This window comes from Saccopteryx leptura, chromosome 3, assembly GCF_036850995.1.
Source record: "Saccopteryx leptura isolate mSacLep1 chromosome 3, mSacLep1_pri_phased_curated, whole genome shotgun sequence".
Lineage (NCBI taxonomy): Eukaryota > Metazoa > Chordata > Mammalia > Chiroptera > Emballonuridae > Saccopteryx > Saccopteryx leptura.
The window spans coordinates 286,815,337-286,837,554 of record NC_089505.1 but is presented as its reverse complement, the minus strand read 5'-3'; the positions used below and the strand labels follow the sequence as shown (position 1 = coordinate 286,837,554).

Here is a 22,218-nt window from a genome sequence, read left to right as displayed (position 1 = left end):
TGATTGAGTAGAGTTATTTTTTGTAATCATGAAAGGAGGGGAATCCTTTGTGGGTAGGTAACATTTTGCTTAACTGAGGTTCAGTTAGTGTTGTATATCATCAAAATTCATTGCAAGTGTTTATCTCTTAATGTTGATTTGTAATCAGATTTTATGCATTTTATCTTGGAAGATGTCTTTTAACATGGATACTGCCAAATACTGGTACATGTGCAAGCATGTGATTTTAGTTAAGTGATTTAATCATCACTTGGAAGCATTTATAGAATTCTGTTAGTCCTGTCTTGATACTTGCCTTTTAGCATGTCATTACATTTCAGATTACTCAGTTCCAGGAGAGAGTTAGGCTGAAGCTTCTCATCTGAACAGTTAAATAGATTTTGATATATTTTGTCCTAGCATGAAGTCTGAAGAATGCTGTTAGAACTGTCACATGAGCTTAGAAAACATCTGATGCAAATCTGTTAGGGAATGAAGATCTTACTTGTTTAAACTTTGACAGAACCAGAAGTGTATAAAGTAACTAGACATTTGCTTGTGATCTAATAGTCATTAGTTGTCTAAATGATTTAACCACAGCGTATGTTTTGGTAAGTTTGTTTGTTGTTGTTTCGCCTTATAAGTTTAGGAATCATTAAAAAATAGTATTTAGTTTGCAGCAAAATCTAATTTATAAAACTATTCAGGGTTTGATTATAGTGATTTAGATTGATTCTTCTCTATAAGAAAAATTTCAGTATCAGCCCTGAACTAAAAATATCACAATAAAACTTTACTACTACTAAGCCATCAAACTGCTATGTGGTAGGCGTCAAGATAGTCAGCTTTTATTCTGACAAATATTCATGGAAATGAAAGTGATTAAGTTCATGAGAGCTAATGAAGTTCACCATTGATACCATTTCAATAATACATAACATTAAAATATTTTTCTGCTGAGTAATTGCTACAGACTTTACACCTTAAATTTTCACAAGTTTTGTAAAATATTCCAACTAAGTCTTTTTCTGTTCCGTGTATATTTTTTCCCCTCGGCTTCTTTGAAAATATTCTTGTTTGTAGTTCTACACAAGCTATTTATAGAGACCAACTCTACTTGTTGCTTCAGATTCAGTATTGAATCCTCAAAAAGCAACAGCTAAGTATTGGTAATATCTGTGAACTCATCAAGAGCCTAGGAAAACTACTCAAAATCATTTGTTGAGTGTTCATACTGATTATTGATATTGCTCCCAATGTCCTTAACTCTTCAAGAACTGTTTTTCAGAAATGCTAATAGTCTTAAGATTATTGTTTTACGTCTTCATTTGGCTTTTCCAATCAAGCGTGATTTGATTAGTTCACCATTAGTAAATGGCTCTCCCTATGCTAACCCATGAACCAGTTTGAAATTTACTTTGGTTGCAGCCTCATGTTTATTTTGTGAAGAAATTCTACTGTGATGAGATTCCACTTAAATTTTTAAAAATGTTTTTAATTCACTTTTTTGTGAATTGGGAATGTTGTGATGAACATACATTCTTTTAACATGGCTATAATGTCAAATACAATGCCAAGCCATCTAATTCAGTAACAAAATTATCAACTCTCCACTGTGCCTTAAAAGCATGACATTCACATTCCACTTGTATTGCTTTAACATAATGAATATGCAATGGTAATTTAAGTGAAATAAAATGTTGTGATACAGCAATGAGCAATACACTTAAGGCACTGTTGAGTTATAACTTCATCTCTGCAATCTGTAGTACCCTGAGAAACAATACCAAGTTATGACAGTGCCATGTGGTCTCTGTCAGGGCTACTCCACTCAGCCATTGTATTGTGAAAGTACCTGTAGATAATAGATAATGCATAAATGAAGATGAGTGGTTGTGTTCCAGGAAAACTTAATTTATGGACACCGAAAGTTAAATTTCATATAATTTTTATTGTCACGAATTATTGTTCTTTTTTGGCCCAACCATTTAACTCTTAATTTACAAGTTATACAAAAACAGTCATGGGGCCAAATGTGACCCTCACAGATCTTAGTGTTCTCTCCCTTTTCTGATGTAAACATTATTGTGCAGAAAGAGTAGGTTATCAGGAGTCAGGAGACTGGTGCTTCCACTAAAGTTGTGTGACTGATTCAGTCAGGTAAACTATAAGGTTAGAGTCCACAAAGTGTCTAGTCCTTTGCAAAGTATTCCTCTGAATTCTTTATGTAATCATCCGTAATGCACCCAACAGTAATAGTTTGTGTACCTTTCTGGTTTTACTTTAGTGGCCATTCCATTGTCAGCATCCAACAGAAATGTTTTAAGGGTTTGATCTTTGAAAGAAGGGAAGCACCATTGAACTCATCAGTCACTCTGGCTTTTTTTCCCTAAAAGCATAGGGTAATGGACCAAACAAAAGGGCCCAGTCTTAACTGGAGTAGAGGAGAGGTGAAAGTCTGGGGCTATTAAAACAGTTGAAATTTAAGTCCAAAAGAGGCAAAAACCTCAAAATCTGTAGTCAGCTTCCCCCCAATGTCATTAACTGACTTCTGAGGTACATGTGTGCAAGAGAAGATTCTAATAAAACAAATAGCTGCAAGGCTAAAGATCTGAACAGAGATTCTACCATCTGCTTAGTGCTGGAGTGAAGTTGACATTCAAACTGCCAAGTTAGAGGGGCCATATTACTCTTTTGAGTTTTCCATTGAGCCCCCATCATGCACTCCGTCAGATTGAAGGCAAAACTCAAATAAACCACCCCTCAAGAATATATGGTTCTGCCTGACCAGGCGGTGGCGCAATGGATAGAGCGTTGGGATGTGGAGGACCCAGGTTTGAAACCCTGAGGTCGCCAGCTTGAACCCAAGGTCGCTGGCTTGAGCAAGGGGTTACTCGGTCTGAAGGCCCACGGTCAGAGCACATATGAGAAAGCAATCAATGAACAGCTGAGGTGTCGCAATGAAAAACTGATGATTGATGCTTCTCATGTCTCTACATTCCTGTCTGTCCCTATCTATCCCTCTCTCTGACTCTCTCTCTGTTCCTGTAAAAAGGAAAAAAAAAAAAAAAAAGAAGAGTATATGGTTCTCATTGGCACTCTCTTTGCTACCTAAAAGGAAACAACTGGACTACAGTTTTTATCCGCAAATATTTCATTCAGTGAAATACTATAGGACATGCTAACAGGATTAAATGACCAAAAATCAAGAAGGACAATAAGGAACAAATCCAGATAATTTAGCTATTGGAGTTTTCACACAGAGACTTTAAAATAACTGACTTAATGTTCCCAAAATAAAGAGGAAAAGATGAAAAATTTTATCAGATCTGGAAACTCTACAACTAAAAATATACACTAAAATTTAGAATTTGATAGTTATGTTTACTAGCAAATTAGAAACAGCAAAAGAGAGGAGTAGTAAACTAGAAAAAAGTTGCAGAAAGTATGCAATGCTGAGAGACGAAAGGAGGAAATACAGGAAGGAAGTATAAGAGAGAATGGAAAAGTTTATTAACGTGTAATAGAAGTCCCAGGAGAGGAGATAAGGGGTAGAAAAATGACTAAGTTTTCCAAAACTGAGGAAGATACCAAAACACGGATTAAAGAAGCTCTCTGGATTCCAAGTAGGAGAAATATAAATAAAGCAACTTTTGTTTTTTGACTTTTAACTGCTAAAAGTCAAAAGGAAAAGAAAATCTTAAAAGCTGCCAGAGGAGAGCCTGGCTTGTGGTGGCGCAGTGGATAAAGTATCAACCTGGAACGCTGGGGTCGCTGGTTCAAAACCCCAGGCTTCTTTGGTCAAGGTACATATGGAATTTCATGCTTCCTGCTCTTCCCCTCTTCTCTGTTTTTCTCTCTCTCCTATCTAAAAATGAATAAATAAAATCTAAATTAAAAAAATCCTTTTGGAGGAAAAAAAAGGCTGACTGAGGAAAGACGTTATTATCTTCAAGAGAGTGGTTGAGGCCTGACCTGTGGTGGTGCAGTGGATCAAGCGTCAACCTGGAACACTGACATCGCCGGTTCAAAACCCTGGGCTTGCCCGGTCAAGGCACATATGGCAGTTGACGCTTCCTGCTCCTCCCCCCTCCTCTCTCTTCTCTAACATGAATAAATAAATAAAAATAATTAAAAAAAAAAAAAGAGAGTGGTTGATAACACTACCTGAAACTGCAGGAGCCAGTTATCAGTAGAATGAGCTCTTCAAGTGCTAGGGAAGAAGAGAAGAATGCTAACCTCAAATTCTAAATCCAGTTGAGCATATCCTTCACAAGTGAAGGCAAAGTAAAGACTAACTAAACTTTAAAGAAATTTATTGATAATAGACCATCGCTGGAAAATGCAGAGGTAAGTTGTGTTGAAAGAAAATGATCCCAGATAAAAGCACAGAACTGCAGGAAGAAATGAAGGACAACAAGGGTTAATGCACATAAATGTAAATTAATACTGTTAAAAAATAATTTTGGCTTTGGGGATTTAAAATATGTGGAAGCAATACTACTACTATATATGATGACTGTAGTACATAATACTGGAGAATGGTAAATCAGTCAAAAGGTCATCTTTAGAGTAACAATCAAAAGAAAAAGACTATGGAACTAAAAAGCTACTAGAGGAAAAAGTGGAATAATAAAAAATAATTTGATTTCTCCAGCAGATAAGGGGGGACTTCTGTATATAAGGGAGCACTATTTTAGAATTGAAAAGTAGTTGGGATTGCCCTGAGCCATCTACTCTTATTTTCCCAAACATTTGGCTGATTTATTCCTAAAATGTGGTCAATTTAGGAATACTCTTGTGAAGAACCTTTAGCTTCTCTAAACTGCATTTCATCAACTCTTAGATGTGATTGATTATGAAATGCACTATTAGGTACCACTGCCAATTACAGTTGTAAGAAATTATTGATGGCAAAATATATCCCAACTTCAGAAACATTAATTAGGGAAAAAAACACGCATCTCAAAATTAGAAACTAAAGACGTTTTGTGTAGTATATTTTTGTTTTAGCAAATTTTTAGTTTCTATGGATTGACATGACTTAGAGTTGAAGCATTTTTAGCTCTGTAAAAATATTGATCAAAGTTCACTTGAGTGTAACCTAAATTGCTCAGTTGGGAGGTTAGAATTGAATAGACATATAACTTACAGAGAAATTAAAACAAATATGAGATAAAATATTCATTGTTGTAATAGAGACACTTTAAATTGACACATCAAAGAGACCCACACTAGTCTCAACTTGATAATGATAACCTAAGCAGTGTTTTATTAATATAGAAGCACACAAATTGGAAAAAGTTTGAGGTATTTGTTCTTTGAAAGCAACCAGCAATCCTTACTCTTTAAAGGAGAATACTTATTTTTTTCCCTTAACCTAAAACAAATTGGTATTTTATGCAGATGGTGGAAGTGTATTTTTAACCATCATTTCCCACATTTAAAACAATGCTAAGATTAAGAATTGTTCCTATTACAGGACATTGAATCTAAGCTAGTTAGTATTCTCCATACTTAATGGAAGGTACAAAGTTCTGTCTTTCTTGGTCTTAGAAAAATGCAAGTGTTCATGGGAGTAGGTAATTGATGTTTGAGAGTTAGTCAAGCTCTCTGAGTTTCTATAATAAGAGTAGCTCTGTGATTTAATAGAGCAAATAAGGAACTCCTTGTGCACCATTTCTCCCCACTCCATCCCAGAAGTTACTGGGAACCATATTTGTTAATATATTGTTTTGAATTTCAGGGATGATCTTATTGACTCATATTTGCTAAAGCAATATTTGTCTGTTACTTACATATTACTTTATTAATGGAAAATATACATAGAATGCTTTGGCAATGGTTTTTGTTTTTTAAGCCTCACCCTGACAGAAAAATTATAACCATTTTTAAGCAAGAAATGTGTGGACTTAATTATAAATGGGAAATCGTAGGGATATAGAGAGATACAGTTTCTGTTTTCTTTGTTCAGATGTCTTTTCAGTTAAGATTGAATGGGATCTAGCATTATATTTAGAGGTTAAATAAAAAGAGTGATGGAGAAGGTAATGAGGGGAAGTGATTACAAGTTCAACAGGGAAAAGAAGGAACTCCTCATGCACCATTTCTCCCCACCCCATCCCAGAAGTTATGGGGAACCATATTAGTTAATGGGTTTTATTTACTCATTCATATGAAAAATGCTTTCCTCCATCTAACTAGCTTATAGAATTTTTAATATAATGTCCTGTTGTAAACAATGCATTAAAATTCATTAAATATCTGGCACTTTTTGAAATTTGTTTTGATCAGGAAATAGAAATGGTGGTTGCTAAAATTCTTAGGACTGCTGATAATATTCCAAGAAAGCATGTGAAGTTAAAGCATCTCCTGACAGCTACTTTTTTTTCCTTCTTTTTCCAAGTAAGAGGAGGGGAGATAGACTCCCGCATGCACCCTGACCAGGATCCACCCAGCAACCCCCATCTGGGGCTGATGCTCTGCCCATTTGGGGCCATGCCCACAACCAAGCTATTTTTAGCACGTGAGGCAGAGGCTCCACGGAGCCATCCACAGTGGCCAGGGCCGATGCTCTTGAACCAATCAAACCATGGCTTTGGGAGAGGAAGAGAGAGGGAGAGAAGTGGGTGTGGAGAAGCAGATGGTCACTTCTCCTGTGTGCTTTGACCAGGAATCAAACTTGGGACATCCACATGCTGGGCCATAGCTTTTCATAATCTTCCTTTCTTCATAGCCTCTACTTCTTAATGGTGCTATTCTGGCCTTTTACTACTAAATGCAAGACTTTGTTAAGAGAGTAGGCCAGGCACTCAGAGGTCTGTCCCTGAAACATTTTAGATCTTCTGGGCTGTGAGGCCTCTAGTTGGCCACTGAATGGCATTTCCATGGTAGCAGCCTTGTGGAACATCATCAAGAACTAGCAACAATGGAGATGGGAAGCCAAAGATATAGAATAACCTTACTGTTAGCCATAGGAACCAACAGATATCTGGCAGTTTGCTGCCTGTGTGACTGTTCTGATCTTCAAATGTGGGTATGACTCTCTTTTAAGGTTTATTATTTTACGTAGAAATTTTAAGAAACTGACCATTTTTATTCATTGTTTATCAGTAAGAGGATGTCGTCCAGGAAAGATTGTGCAGATGACTGAAGCAGAAGTTCGGGGCTTATGTATCAAGTCTCGGGAGATCTTTCTCAGCCAGCCTATTCTTTTGGAATTGGAAGCACCACTGAAAATTTGTGGTATGTAAATGTGTAAAAATTGGAAACAATCTCTTTTGAATCCTGGTTTTTCTCACATATTTACATTGAAGGTAATCTAGAGAAAACATTTTAAAGTTTTTGTGTAAAAGAGAAGATTGATAGGTTTTATTTATTTTTTAAGTCTATGAAAATTGAAATGTTCATGAATGGCAAGTTACAAAATATTTGCTATACATGGAATAGATAAAAAGATTGCTATTCACATTATAAAGAGTTCTTACAAGTAAAGAAGAAAAAGACAATATAATAAAAAAATGAAAAGAGGCAGATCTTATAAGAAATTCAAATGGCCAATAAAAGTAAGATCCTCAGTCTCACTAATAATCAGAATTGCAATTTTAAAAAAAATCCTGAATGAACATGTCAAAAATTGATATCCAGTGTTAAAGAAATGGAGAAATAGCTGTCAGTACACTGATTAGAAGAAACAGGTACAGAATTTTGGGGGTTAGAATGGTAATATTAATGGTGTTCTAGCTTTGTTGTGATCATTTTGATTTATTTTGAAAATTATGTAACTTTAAAGTTTGTTTTTTTAGGTTTTTTAGTGGCTTTTGGCCAAAAGCAAAAGCTTATGACCTTAAGTGGAGTGACTACATTTTTCCATAGTTCACATAACAGCGGGAAATGGTAAATAATATATTGTACTGGCTTTTGGATTAATAATGCAGTTTTCTTGGTAGTGGCTATTAGTGTTTATGACAAAGCTTTTATGAACTTAACCATCAGTTTTTGCTCAATCAAGGATTATTTGCTATATGCAAGGTTTTTTTATTCTGCATGTTTCTTAGTGATCAACAGGCACACTGTAACCTGCCATGCTTAATGTGCTCTTTAAATGCTTTTTTCTTTTTCTTCATGTGGTTTATTAAGTCGTGTGCTTGGTACTTCTTTGTTTAGTGCCTAGCAAATAGATTAGCTAAGTAATATTTGTTGGAAAAACTTATAGTATCACCTTAAAGAGTTAGTAGTTTGGAATTTTTTTGGAAATGATCTATCCCTTCTATGAGTTTAAATGCAGCAAAACTTACACGTTATCTTAAAATGATTCAAATTCTCAGCAAGTTACTCTTTAAAATGCTTTACGATAAAAAAGAATTTGAAGGTAATAGAAGTTATTATGCTAAATATTTCTAAGTTCTTTTTGTGTTGCTATGTGGTATAACAAAATGACCTAAGTTAAACTACCAGATAATAAGATTAACTATTGGTTCTCTATTGTCATATACCCCAAATTGTCAAATTACCCCAAAACTTTGTGGCTTAAAATAGCAAATTAATTTATCATTTCACAAGTTTTGTGAGTCAGGAATTTGGGCCCAGCAGTCCAGGTGTCATCTGGGCTGCAATCATCTCAACGTTCAGCTGTAAAAGGATTCAGTTCCTAATGGGCCGAGGGACTGAGGGGCCGCAGTTCCTAATGAGCCTTTGGCCCCAGGCCTCCTTCAGCTTTTTGCCATATGTGCATCTCCAGAAAGCAGCTGGCTTCATCTTTAAGAGTGAGAGAAGGCAATAGAGTGCAAGCAAGATGGAAGTCACAATCTTTTGTCATGTAATCTCAGATGTGACAGCCCCTCTCACTTTTGCTGTATCTTCTTTGTTAGAAGCAAGTCACTAGAGCCCACATTCAAGGGGAAAGGATTACACAAGGGAGTAAACATGAGGAACCATTTCATAGAATGTGATTTCATCATCGTAACCAAATAGTCTAAAACTGACTTTTTGTATTTTTAGGAGATATTCATGGACAGTACACAGATTTACTGCGATTATTTGAATATGGAGGTTTTCCACCAGAAGCCAACTATCTTTTCTTAGGAGATTATGTGGACAGAGGAAAGCAGTCTTTGGAAACCATTTGTTTGCTGTTGGCTTATAAAATCAAATATCCAGAGAATTTCTTTCTCTTAAGAGGAAACCATGAATGTGCTAGCATCAATCGCATTTATGGATTCTATGATGAGTGTAAGTAAAAATAAAAACCTATTTTTTTTTATTAATGGAAAAATTCCCTAATGTTCTGTTTCAAAAGAGTTTCTTCAATTCAGCGTTTTTTGAAAATATGATCTGTTGAACATAAGCCCAAGAAAAGAGCCTTTCATGGAAGAGGAACCTGAAATTGGGAGATGTTACTAATTCAATTAGTTCCTTAGGATCTCTGGTCATGTTCTTTCAGGTTGAGTGCAGCTCATTCAGCTGAAAGGCCCTTTTGTAATTAGATTACATAGTAAAACATCCAAGTGGAACAGAGGTCGCTATAGACTTTTGCCGCTGGTTTTCTAGAGTCCACTGATTTAACATTCTTGTGATACAACAGAAACTCTTATTGGCTCCATGTCAAAGAAATATTGAGACATTCATTCTATGAAATTATTTTAAAAGTTCAAGTTTATTGTTAGGATTTTAGTGTATGCCTATTAACCTAGAGAGATAAAGATCCTAAATATTCGGGGTATCCTTATTTTACTATACTTTTTTTATCAGTAAGAAATTACTGATACGCTGTTTTGTGATACTGCTTCCAAGTGTCATTACTGAATTACCTTGTTTTATGTTTGATATGGTCTTTTGTTTTTGTTAGAATATGGAAGTGAACATGTATCTGGTTAATGATAGTTTAGAACCAGTTAGAATGATTTTCAAATTGAATTGGTTTTTTAGTGCTGAATTCTCCATTAGAATCTTTTTTGCTTTTCTCTGTTCTTAAATATGGTAGAGTCCTATTTATACTCCTGTCTTTGATACACATAATCATTTACTATGAGATAAATGTTTAAGGAACTGCTACCTGTCTGGCACTGTTCTATACACTGGGAATACTGCAATTCATAGTACAGATAATTTTTTTTTCTTTTTCTTATTTTTTGACTTGAAGGTGTTTATTATTATACTTATTAATATGACAGATAAGTTGTAAGATCAAATAGTACATAATGTAAATCATTTTTAAAGGTCACTGAAAAGATTCCTTAAGTAAAAAATAAACTCGGAAAATTCCCCCAGGGTTACTACCCTTAATAAATACAAAAAACTTTAAAAAATTATTTAAAAAAATAACAAAACCAGTGAATAGGCATGTTACAAAAGAAGGAATGCGAGTGGGAAAAAATAGAGAAAACATCTTCAGCCTAACTAGTAAATAAGCAAATTAAAGTGATACTGTTTTTTACCTGTCAACTCAACAAAATTGTTAATACCTGATGTTGGCCAAAATACAGAAAAAGAGGTACTCTTAGCCACTACTGGTAGGGGTATAAACTGATTCAACATTTACTTAATTGTATGTTAAGATCAAGGAATTTGTATCTTATTTTTTTCCCTTTTCCAAAATAATAAATTATTTTTAAAAGGCTCAGATGCTCTCTCTAACACAACTTTACTGCCTTTTAAGCATCATAAAGAAAATACTAATGTTGTGAATTTTTGGTTTGTCAGGCTTTCTCAGGTAATTCCTTTAATAATCGATCAGTCTGGAATTGCTTTAGTAGAATTCCAGTCGGTCAGCCTCTCGGTGTGCTGCATTCTAAAGACAGCTTGGATCTGAGCATCCCCCCTTCCCACAGCCATTGTGAAGACCCCTGGAGGTCTAGTCAGTGTAATAAGTATTTTGGGCCTAGAAAGAATGATACAAAAATTTCAGGACCATTCTTAACTAGTTCACCTAAACTAACCAGTTGAAAACTGGCCTCAGATATATAGCATGTACCAGCCATTCATTCAATCATCTATACCCATATTTGTCATACCAAAACTGGCAGGTATATCAAGCATGAACAGAGTGTTGAATATTAAATTAATGGTGTATTAACTCTCTCTTTCCCCCACAAGCCACTGAATGGTCACAGAGACTATTCAGCCTACAAGTATATTAGGACATAAGAAAGAAAACTAAAACTTCAAAAATTATCCTTATTCTGCCCTGGCCGGGTTGCTCAGTGGATAAAGCATCGTCACAGTGCACTGATGTTGCAGGTTCTGTCCCTTTTCAGGGCATGTATGATAGGCAATCAGTCAGTGTACAACTAAGTGGAACTGACTCCCTCCCTCTCCCTCCTCCCTCTCTCCCTCTCCCTCCCTCTCTCCCTCCCTGTCTCCCCCTTCCTCTCCCCTTCCTCTCCTCCTTCCTCTCCCTTTTTCTCCCCTCTGTCCCTCTCTCTACCTCTCTCTTTCTCCTCTCTCCTCCCTCCCTCTCCCCTCCCTCCCTCTCCCTCCTTCTGTCTCCCTCTCTCCCTCCCTTTCCTTCCCTCTCCCTCCTTTTGTCTCCTTCTCTCTCCCTCCCTCCCTCACTCATTCACTCACTCTCTCTCAAATCAGTGGGGGGGGGGGGGATTTAAATTACTCTTATTCCAAATTCCTTTTTATTTTTAACCATCCTGTGATAAATATTTCAATCTTTCAAAATCAAAATTGGATGATTTGGACTCCAATAGAAGAAATGACAGATGTACAATAGGAGAAAGGTTAGTTATTTTGAACAATGTGTTAGGAGTTTGATATATAATGAAAAAAAGATACGAAACTTCCAAATTGAAAATGGTGCATTGACCACATGCAGGTACCTATTCTAACTCTTTCTGTAACTCCCCTAAAACAACAAGAAAGGGAATTTTTTTAATGCATTATCTTTCAAGTACAAAGAACAGGAGAAAAAGTAAAACTTGGAAAGAATGCCTATTTTACAAATTAGAGAAGGCTGAATCCTCAGTGAAGAAAGCCAAGAAGCAACTGATTTCACTACAGAATCACTACCACCCTCAAAAAAAAGTTTTGGGATTTGGCAGCAGCAGCAGCATCATTTGGTACCTTTTTTTTTAAATGAATTGCCAGGTCAAGTATAAGCATATCTTTAACTTTACTAGATAATGTCTAAATGATTTCCAAAGTGGTTTTACTGATAACTCTGTTATACTAGCCAATAGCCATCTTTTCTTTTTCTATTGTACTGCTGTATCTTCAAGGATATTATAAGGTATTCTGATAACTGTTTTCTTGGAGCTTATGTACTAATGGGAATGATGATTTGATTTTATATTGCATTTGTATTTCTGAGGTATAGTATGTGTTTTCAGTTGTTTAATCATATCAGTGAGATGTAGTAGTATATCAAACTATAACCAGTTTTCTAAAGATACATCAGAAATAAAGGTATATTCTCTCTCTTTTTTTTTTGGGGGGGGGGTATTTTTCTGAAGTGAGAAGCAGGGAGGCAGAGACAGACTCCCGCATGCATCCGACCTGGATCCATTCAGCATGTCCATTAGAGGGCAATGCTCTGCCCATCTGGGGTGTTGCTACTGGAGCCATTCTAGTGCCTGAGGCGGAGGCCATAGAGCCATCCTCAGCGCCTGGGCCAACTTTGCTGCAATGGAGCCTTGACTGCAGGAGGGGAAGAGAGAGAGAGAAAGGAGAGGGGGAAGGGTGGAGAAGCAGATGGGCGCTACGACTCTGTGCCCTGGCCAGGAATCAGATCTGGGACTTCCACATGCCAGGCCAACCCAGCCAGGGCCTAGAGGTATATTCTTGAAAGATAAAATACAGGCTTCAATATTTTTGGGATAGGAATTACATCAAATGAAATGTGTGAGAGAACAGCTTCTAAACACTGCTTTGAGTTATACTTAACTCATTGAGAGGCAGGTTATGGTATAAAAGCATAGGAAATTAATGCGTGTGTCTTTCATCCCTTCCCTGGGTTAGTTGTTACAACTTAATGCCAAATTCAGGAAAGTTGATAACACTAAAAAGGTGAACATACACTTGAGATTGTCTTTGTTGTAGCTCTTCACTAAAGGAAAATTATAGCCTTTGACTCTCTATTTATACTTGCTATGGTGCCAAGTTGTAATTCACTCAAAAGTGAATACCAGTTAAGCACTTGGAAATTCTTCTTTCTTGGCAGTAAGTTTATACTGTGTTGCTGAATGCATTCGAGTTCAAATGGACAGTGTCCAGAGGCACCCCTTTTGCTTCTGCTTATTTGGCTAGGTATTTAACTAGTGTACATGTTGAATGGAAAAAATAAACTAATAGTCTGTTAGACTATTTCAAAGTTACTATATTATGGTGCTCTTAAAAGACAAATATTTGATGTATTTGTTTCATAAAACACCTGTCACAATCTTTGATGTTTTTGTAACTTTACTGCAGGTATGACGGTTTATTATATGTATTTATTACCATTTTAAAAATATACAGGTAACACTTATTCATTATAGAAAAACCCAGTGCTACATCAACGTAAAGAAAAAAGGTTGAAATTATTGATAATCCTGTAGCTGTGAGATAATGAGAACAATTATAGATTCATTTATTTGTTTTTTCTTTTTATAGGCAAACGAAGGTTTAATATTAAATTGTGGAAGACCTTCACTGATTGTTTCAACTGTCTGCCTATAGCCGCCATTGTCGATGAGAAGATCTTCTGTTGTCATGGAGGTAGATTAGTAAATTTGCCTTATGGGTTTTTCTTACTCTTTTTCTGTTATTTAGAAAAGACCTACAATATTTAAGATGTTATCAGAAAACAAAGCAGTGCTTGTGTCAAAACTCAAAAGATTAAAACTGTTTTAAACAGGGCTAAAATCTCTTCTACTTAGAAATTTATGATGATTTTTACATAATTAAAATGAAAATTTAGTATTTGTCTTTAAATTTTTTTACATATGTGGAGGATAACTATAGTTTTGAAAAAATATCTTCCTTTTGCCTCAGTTCTAATAGGAAGGTACCCCTGCTATCCATAAAAATAAGAGTAGACCTGTAATGGTGCAGTGGATAAAATGACCTAGAACACTGAGAGGGTTGCCGGTTCAAAACCCTGGGCTTGCCTGGTCAGGGCAGATGTGGGAGTTGATGCTTCTTGCTCCTCTCCCCTTTCTCTCTCTCTCTCTAAAATGAATAAAGTCTTAAAAAAAATAAGAGTAGTATTACCGTTTTTCCTGCCTATAATAAATGCTTTTCATTAGAATCAAGACATAATTTAATATTCCACGTTCCAAGAGTTCTAGGCTTTATGTATTATATCTGTTTCAGTCCTAAAAATGATTTTTGGTAGAATTAAGTTATTCTGAATGGTTTGTTAAATAAACTTGAATATATGAAAGTTCATTTGGAAAAACGAACATGTTTCTAGCACTTAGCTAAATGCCATGAAAATACATATAGCTAGTGTTTGATATGGCTATCTTGAGGAATTTAAAAACCTATTGATAAAATGTATACTTTGAAACATACTGAGTAATGAAAGGAATTTAATTATGTCAGAGTACTTATAGAGATAGTAATTATGAGAAGTAAGAAAAAGGAGAGAATTGTTGGGTGACTTTGGCGGCGTGGGTTTTGGAGGATAAAAAGACCTTGGAGAAGTGAAAGAACTTAATAAGACAATCTTTTTTATGTTTAGTTCAAGGAATGTGTAAGGACTGGCCTCGCTAGAATGTCAAGTACATGTTGGGGAGTGATGGGATCAGATGATAGAGATTTGAATACTGAGCAAAGGATTGATTGAATGGTTTGATAGCCATACTGGGTTTTTATTCAGGGTAGTAATTTAATGAAAATACTGTAAGAAAATTGGTTTTCTATTTATATGCAGGAAGAATTAAGTGAAAAAATGCTAAAAAGGTAGATGCACTTTTCTAGGCCTGAGATAATAAATGGTTTATTCTTTAATAGTACATCATTCACTATATTAATTAAAACATTTTACAGTAGATACTAAACATTTAAGAAATTGTAGCTCTTGCACATTAGTATAGCTAAGAGTAGAAATGTAGCAAGCAGTATATAATATGAATATCTAAGCTATACTGGCTGTTATCTATGTATTACCTGAAAGATTGCAAAGTATTTTCATGTGCTTTTTTTGTTTATCCAGATCAACAGTTATGCTATTATGAAGATAATGAACATGTTGGGATGGATTATAGGAAAGTCTAATGGAACAGAATTAGATGCTTTAACTTGGAAGTAACCATGTTTAAGAGTAGGTAATAGCCTGATCGGTAGTGGCGCAGTGGATAGAGTGTCAATCTGGAACGCTGAGAATCCAGGTTCAAAACCCCAAGGTCGCTGGCTTGAAACCCAAAGTCACTGGCTTAAGCAAGGGGTCACTGCTTGGCTGTAGTATGAGAGGCAATCATTGAACAACTAAAGTGCCACAACTACAAGTTGATTATTCTCATCTCTCTTCTTTTCCTTCTTGTCTGTCTCTATCGCTTAAAAAAAGAGTAGGTGACAAGTAGTACAGTGGCAGGAAAGATTGGAATTGAGTATGTTCCTCTGAAGGACAGGGAATGGGTGGAAAGAAAGGAGGAGGAGTAGGACTCTTTTCTTGGACAATCTTTTGAAATGAGAAGGAATTTTATTCTCGTAGAAAAAAGTGGAGAAGACTTAGTTGTAATGTTCTGTTTTATCAAAGTAGGATTCTATTTAATAACTCAATATATTAAAAGAATACTTTAAATACATATAGTGAATCTACTTCGGTTAAATGGTTTTTTATTTGAGGGAAAATTTTTTAGATGTCTGTACTAGGATTCATGTTTTTATTAATAGGACTGTCACCAGACCTGCAATCTATGGAGCAGATTCGGAGGATTATGAGACCCACTGATGTCCCTGATACAGGTTGCGTATATAGAAAAATTTGCTTAATTGTTTTATGTAAATTATTAGTATATTTGAATTTAATTATATTTAGTGGAAGTAGCATTGGTTTATGTAATAAATAATAGAGCCTTTTTATAGTCAGTAAGCTAACTACAGATTATTTGAATATAAAGTATTTCATTTTCTACTATTTCCCAAACTGTAGAACTTCTAATTTATATATATATAACAATAATGTGGTTCAGTCAAACTAATTTATCAAAAAAGATTTTGCTATTGATTCTCTTAAACCTCCTATCTTTCTAAATTCCCTCATTAATAATCAACATTGGTTATGTCCTTCAAAGACTTCTTAAAAATTAGTCAAAAGTTTTTAAATTAAAATCTTTCTTTCTTAGCTGAGGATATAGTTACCCTCTTAAATTATCTAGTAGTTTTCTGGTGGTTTTTTTATCTGCATCATTTATATTTAAAATTTTTGGAGCTCTTAATGATCTTGAAGCAGAAGGTTCTAGAGATGTGTGGTGAATTTGATTAATATTGTGAAAATTCTATGTGAAAAATTATGAAAATTGGCTATTAAAACATTTAGAAAAACTCTTAATTAAGTGAAGCTAGTCAAAACAAAAGCAAATGCATTCCAGTTGAGGATAAATTGCTGTATTAATTAACAAATGAACCAATGTTACAAATAAATGCCTAGGCATAGTTGCCACTTGCCCTAACTTTAATGTTGGCTTTTAGATGGTAATTACTTATCTTTGAGTACCAGTGTGTGTACTAATTATGATATTTGTATTGTAAAATGCTGTGTGAAGACCTGTGAATTGAATGCAGTTATGTTTTGTTTCACAGTTCAACTTTTGCTTAAAACATAAACACCTTTCTGTGTGGCATTTTTTTGACACTAAGTGTGTATGGGTTTTCCACACCACAACCTATCCTCCTAACAGCAACTGAGTGTCAAACAGTTCAATTCTGGGGTTAGCTAAGACCCCACAGGGTTAAGGGCACCATTCCACAAGACTGTCCCTGCTTCAGATGCCAGCCTCAAGTGGGTCCCTAGTAGACCCACACTTCTGTCTGGCTGACTACAAATTCAGGAGTTCCCACACAGCCTTTTCCGTATATTGTGTGCTTAGAGTGTGCTATACACAGATATTTTTTATATGGAAAGGGTTGGAAAGTAATACCTTATGAAGCTAGGAAAGATTGTATTTGTATGGTGCTTTAACAAAGAGTGTCTAAGTTTGATAAACTGGTATTCCAGGGGGCAAGAGATTGTTACTGTTTATTAAAGAGTAAGAGGACAGGAGAAGAAATGTGGTAAAGGTATACTTTATTTTATAAACTTTATAAACTTATTCTTCAAAGGTTTGCTCTGTGATTTGCTGTGGTCTGACCCAGACAAGGATGTGCAAGGCTGGGGAGAAAATGATCGTGGTGTTTCTTTCACTTTTGGAGCTGATGTAGTCAGTAAATTTTTGAATCGTCACGATTTAGACTTGATTTGTCGAGCTCATCAGGTATGAAACTTTTGGATATTTTAACATTTATTAACTTCATACAAGTCCATTCCATTTATTTTTGAGGAAACTGAGGGGTGAAGCCTGTACCTTGTTCTCACAAAGAACTACCTAATGATTTGTTAACCCTTTCTCACCCTCTAAGAGGAAATGTTTCAAAAGAATATAGTTTTGCAGTATACTGCAATTCAAACACATTATTCAATGTTGGTGTAGAGCTTTCTAGATATATCTGATCCCATTTTAATATGTTTATATATTGTAGATAATCAAATGAATTGTGGAGATTTTGATAACAAACTACACTATAAAAAGATTCTGCGAACCAGCGCAGCTAGTAATTCCAGGTCCTGAGTGGGAATGGTGCGGAATTAAGAAAATAGGCTTAAAGAAATAAAGGATGGGGTTGGGAGGGCTCTGCAGTTGTTGCTAGCAAGAAGAGAGTGTGCTCCATACCCGTTTCTTGCTTTATTTTTAGGGCAGAGTGAGGTCATTAGCAAATCAGAGATCTCTGATCACATTTCCAAGGCAACCCAAGAATTTTACTAAGTGCAGAAAACCCCCACCATACATAACATCTTAAACACACATAACATCACACAAAACAAAGGATAGAAGAAACTTGCCTCCAGTCTTGCTGGGAGACATGGGGGGTAGGATGAGTAAAAATCTAGCACCACAGCTTAACAGCCTTTAGTAACTTCACAGAACAAGTGAGGTGGGCGGTTGGGCAGTCTGTCAGTTTATAGCCAATTCTCCACACCTCTGTCCCCCAAAAATCTAAACTGCAAAAACCCTGTTGGCTTTTCGGTCCCCAACATAAAAGACTTAAGAAAGTTGGGAAAATTTGATTATAGACAGGGTGTTAGATATTCAGAAGGCATTGTTAATTGTTTTAGCTGTGATGATATGTCATTATTGTTATGTCAGAACGATGTCCATATCAGAAATGCATACTCAAGTATGTAAAGGTAAGATGATATGTCTAGGGTTTGCTTTAAAATACATCAGCAGAAACCTGTGTCAGGCCAATAAATTCTATTAAAAAATGAAATAAAATTTTAATAGCTCCCAAAAGGCAAGTAGTTGGGTGTAAATCTGAAGTATTATGTATGTAAACTCTGTGTTTAAGCTAGAGCTGCTAATGATAGAAATAAATGGAGAGCCTGCCGTGGTCGTGACTTGGAACATCCCTTCCAGGTTGATCCCAAATTGATACAAAATTCTAATGCAATTCCTATTAAGAGACCAACAAGATTTATTGATATAGAAAAGCATAGTCAAAACTATTTTGAAAAAGAATAAAGTTGGAGTGCTCACTTTACCTAGTTTTAAGAATCGCTGTAAATCTACATTAATAAGACAGTGTAGTTTTGACAACACGGCAGGCACATAGGTCAACAGAATAAGGACTATAGAAAGATCCACATATACATATGGCCAATTTACTTTCAAAAGACATCGAAAGCAATTTATCAAAGAATAGTATTTTAATGGTATTAGAGTAATTGGAGTGCCATATGCCAAAAATAATTCATTTAGAATAAAACCTTACATCTTACTCAATATGGATCATGGGTCCAAATGTAAAATGAAAATCCATCAACCTTTAAGATAAAAACATAGGAGAAAATTTTCAGACCCTAGGCTAACCAGAGTTCTTAGACATGGCACCAAAAGAACCCTCCCTGAAAGAAAGAAAATAATTTACTCCCCATCGATATTTAAAACTGTTGCTCTGCACATGACACTGTTAGAATATAACAGTGTCTACAGACCCAGAGAAAAAATTTACAAGTTACAAATCTGACAAAGGACTGTATCCAAAATACAAGACGCTCAAACTTCACTATAATAAAAACAAACCAAGTTTTAAATTACATTGTTGAGATAACATTGATTAATGACATGTATTTTTTTCAATTACAGTTTACAGTCAGTGTTATTTTGTATTTGTTTCAGGTGTACAGCATAGTGGTTCCACAACCATATACCTTACAAAGTGGTCCCCCCAGTATTTTAAGTATCCATCTGACACCATACATAGTTGTTACCTCGTTATTGACTATATTCCCTATGTTGTAAATTAATAAAATAACATGTCAACAGAGAAAAAAGGGGGATAAATGAAAGAAATGTAGCAATATGCTGATAATTATTACATTGGGGTTAGTAAATGGGAGTTTCGACTCTCTACTTTTGTACAAATTTGAATTTTCATCATAAAAATGCATATACAGTCTAGATTTGTTTGTTTTTTTAATGCCCTCCACCACTAAATTGTATACTTTTTAAGGAGGGGATTGTGACATGTTGATCTTTCAGTATCCACTGCCTTATAAACTTATTGACATAGAATGCATTTAGTTAGTGTTTGTTAAGTAAAATAAACTATAACAAAAGCTTACTTTAACAATATTCCAAGTCCTCGTGTTCTCTAAAACAGTGGTCCCCAACCTTTTTTGGGCCACTTACCGGTTTAATGTCAGAAATATTTTCACGGACCGGCCTTTAGGGTGGGACGGATAAATGTATCACGTGACCGAGACAAGCGTCAAGAGTGAGTCTTAGACAGATGTAACAGAGGAAACCTGATCATTTTTTAAAAATAAAACATCGTTCAGACTTAAATGTAAATAAAACGGAAATAATGTAAATTATTTATTCTTTCTCTGTGGACCGGTACCAAATGGCCCATGGATCAGTACCGGTCCTCGGCCCGGGGTTCGGGGACCACTGCTCTAAAACATAACTTGTATGAAATACATTCAGTGGTATTAAAAAAAAATATTTTTTTGGCTAGTTTTGAACCTACGAGAAGTATTTGAAATTTGTAAATATAAGATTTTAAGATTCCTTGTTATATTTTTGTTAAAGCAAAATTTATTAAGTATATGGTATTCCACAGTACTTCCCTTTTCTGGGAGGCTTTACACCCCATGACACTTGACTACTTCTAACCTCTTGGTGATTCTGTGTGATAAACAGAGGTGTCTAGCTCTCATTTTCTGCCCACGTTGTCTATCAGATGCCTTATTCCTAGCAGAATATCTTAGTTCAGTTGAAATAAAGTCATGTCTCCAAATTCTTTGCTTTTGACAAAGTTGTCTTTTAATCAGTAAGTACTGTGTTTATGACTGAGATAACTAAGATAGCCTTCCAACAGATAAGAGGGCAGAGCTGGTAAGTTTCCTAATAAAACACTCACCTGATAGTTTTTTCAGCTATAGATCTCCATTCACTGGTCTTTTTTAAAAAAAGGTTATTATTTTAAAAGTTTACTGAACTACCTTAATTTGTGCGGTCTTCATCCAGACACCTCCAAAACCCTCTTCTGTTTATTTTTAAACATATTGCTTTGTTTTAGGTGGCAGATTCTACTTAGAGACCAAGATTGTCTTTGTTTAACACAAATTCTCTGCAGTAATTATACTTTTATAAGCCAGTAGTATAGAGGGTTATGTCTCTTAATAAGTCAATAAAGTAATAATGTATTCCAAAGCAGTAATAAATTAACACTGTTGAGCCAGACAAGGGGAAAAAAGAATAAAGTCCTAATTGAATTGAGGTATACCTTTATGTGAGTTGGTTGGTACTCAGGCTCCAACTCAGGCTTAGGAGAGATGGCTTAGCCAAGGAAAGCTGACAAGTGAAAGTCCCTTGTTACTAGTGCATTTTGCTAGGCAGTGATGGAGCCATTGTTGACAGGTAAGACGATTTCCTTTGTAGGGGCTGCTGCACAGCTTTACCTTGCTGTAAGCCTTTACCAGGTCAGGCGCTAGTGCCCTAAAGATCTTCAGAAAACTGTTTAGGTCAGCAGAGTCTCCGAAACTCTCCTATGATCTTCACACAATCTGGGTATTTATAGTTTAAATCTCCCCTTGCCATAGTTACTTCTTCCCTTTTAAAAAAAAATAAGCTCCCAGTTTGATAAGCTGAGCTGCCGAGTGCTTATCAGTAACAACAGATGAGCTCATGACATCCTGACACAACTTACTTTACTCTTACATCAAAACTTTACTCTTAAATTTTCATTTTTGTCATAAGTAGGTTTGAAATTATACCAAATTAATACACAACACATTATCTCTGAAGTTAAAAGACTTATGGTAAGGAATAACACAAACTCCAGATATTTCCTATAGAAAAAACTTGTTCTTTCAGTAAATGTGTTTTTGAATGAACAAATGAACAAGGAAACTACCAACTAAAAGGATGTATCCATGCCGAGCCTGGAGTAGATGAGGCAGCCAAGGTCTTAACAGAAAAGGTTAATATTGAAATTCTACCATGAGATAGTTAGAACAGAAGCCTGTACCTGATGCTAAGGTAGGAATTATTGAAAAATATAAATGATTTTGAAGGTGTTTACTTATATTAGCAAGTATTGTAGGTGTTTTTAATTTTTTTGTTTTGCAAGAGAGACAAGAAGGGAAAGAGATGAGGAGCAATATCAACTCGTAGTTGTGACACTTTAGTTATTTATTGATTGCTTCTCATACATGCCTTGACCGGTGGGCTCTAGCCGAACCAGTGACCCTTTTCTCAAGCCAGCAACTCTGCACTCAAGGTGGTGAGCCTTAGCTCAAGCCCTTGACCTCAGGGTTTTAAACCTGGGACCGCAGTATCCCAAGTCAGTGCTCTCTATCCACTGCGCCAGCACCAGTCAGGCTGTAGGATAATTTTTGCTTAATCAAAGGATACCTAAAAGACTTCAGAAAGTATTCTTGCCTATTATAAATATAAAATGTTTATGCATTATTGTCTACCTCTCAAATTGTAGCTGAGAAACAATAAATTGTTTAACTCAGGAATTGACAGTGGATTCTAGAAATGG

At 35.5% G+C, this 22,218-nt stretch overlaps 1 protein-coding gene across 2 annotated transcripts in view; it reads left to right on the top strand.

Annotated features, from left to right (window-relative positions):
• The window catches only part of PPP1CB (protein phosphatase 1 catalytic subunit beta), a 37,939-nt gene that overhangs the window by 9,928 nt on the left and 5,793 nt on the right, over window positions 1-22,218 (top strand). For both annotated transcript variants that reach the window (XM_066378620.1, XM_066378619.1), the window contains 5 exons: window positions 7,093-7,224; window positions 8,980-9,210; window positions 13,576-13,680; window positions 15,802-15,873; window positions 17,230-17,381. In XM_066378620.1, the coding sequence (XP_066234717.1) occupies window positions 7,093-7,224; window positions 8,980-9,210; window positions 13,576-13,680; window positions 15,802-15,873; window positions 17,230-17,381 (692 nt within the window). The remainder of the gene's footprint in view (window positions 1-7,092; window positions 7,225-8,979; window positions 9,211-13,575; window positions 13,681-15,801; window positions 15,874-17,229; window positions 17,382-22,218) is intronic.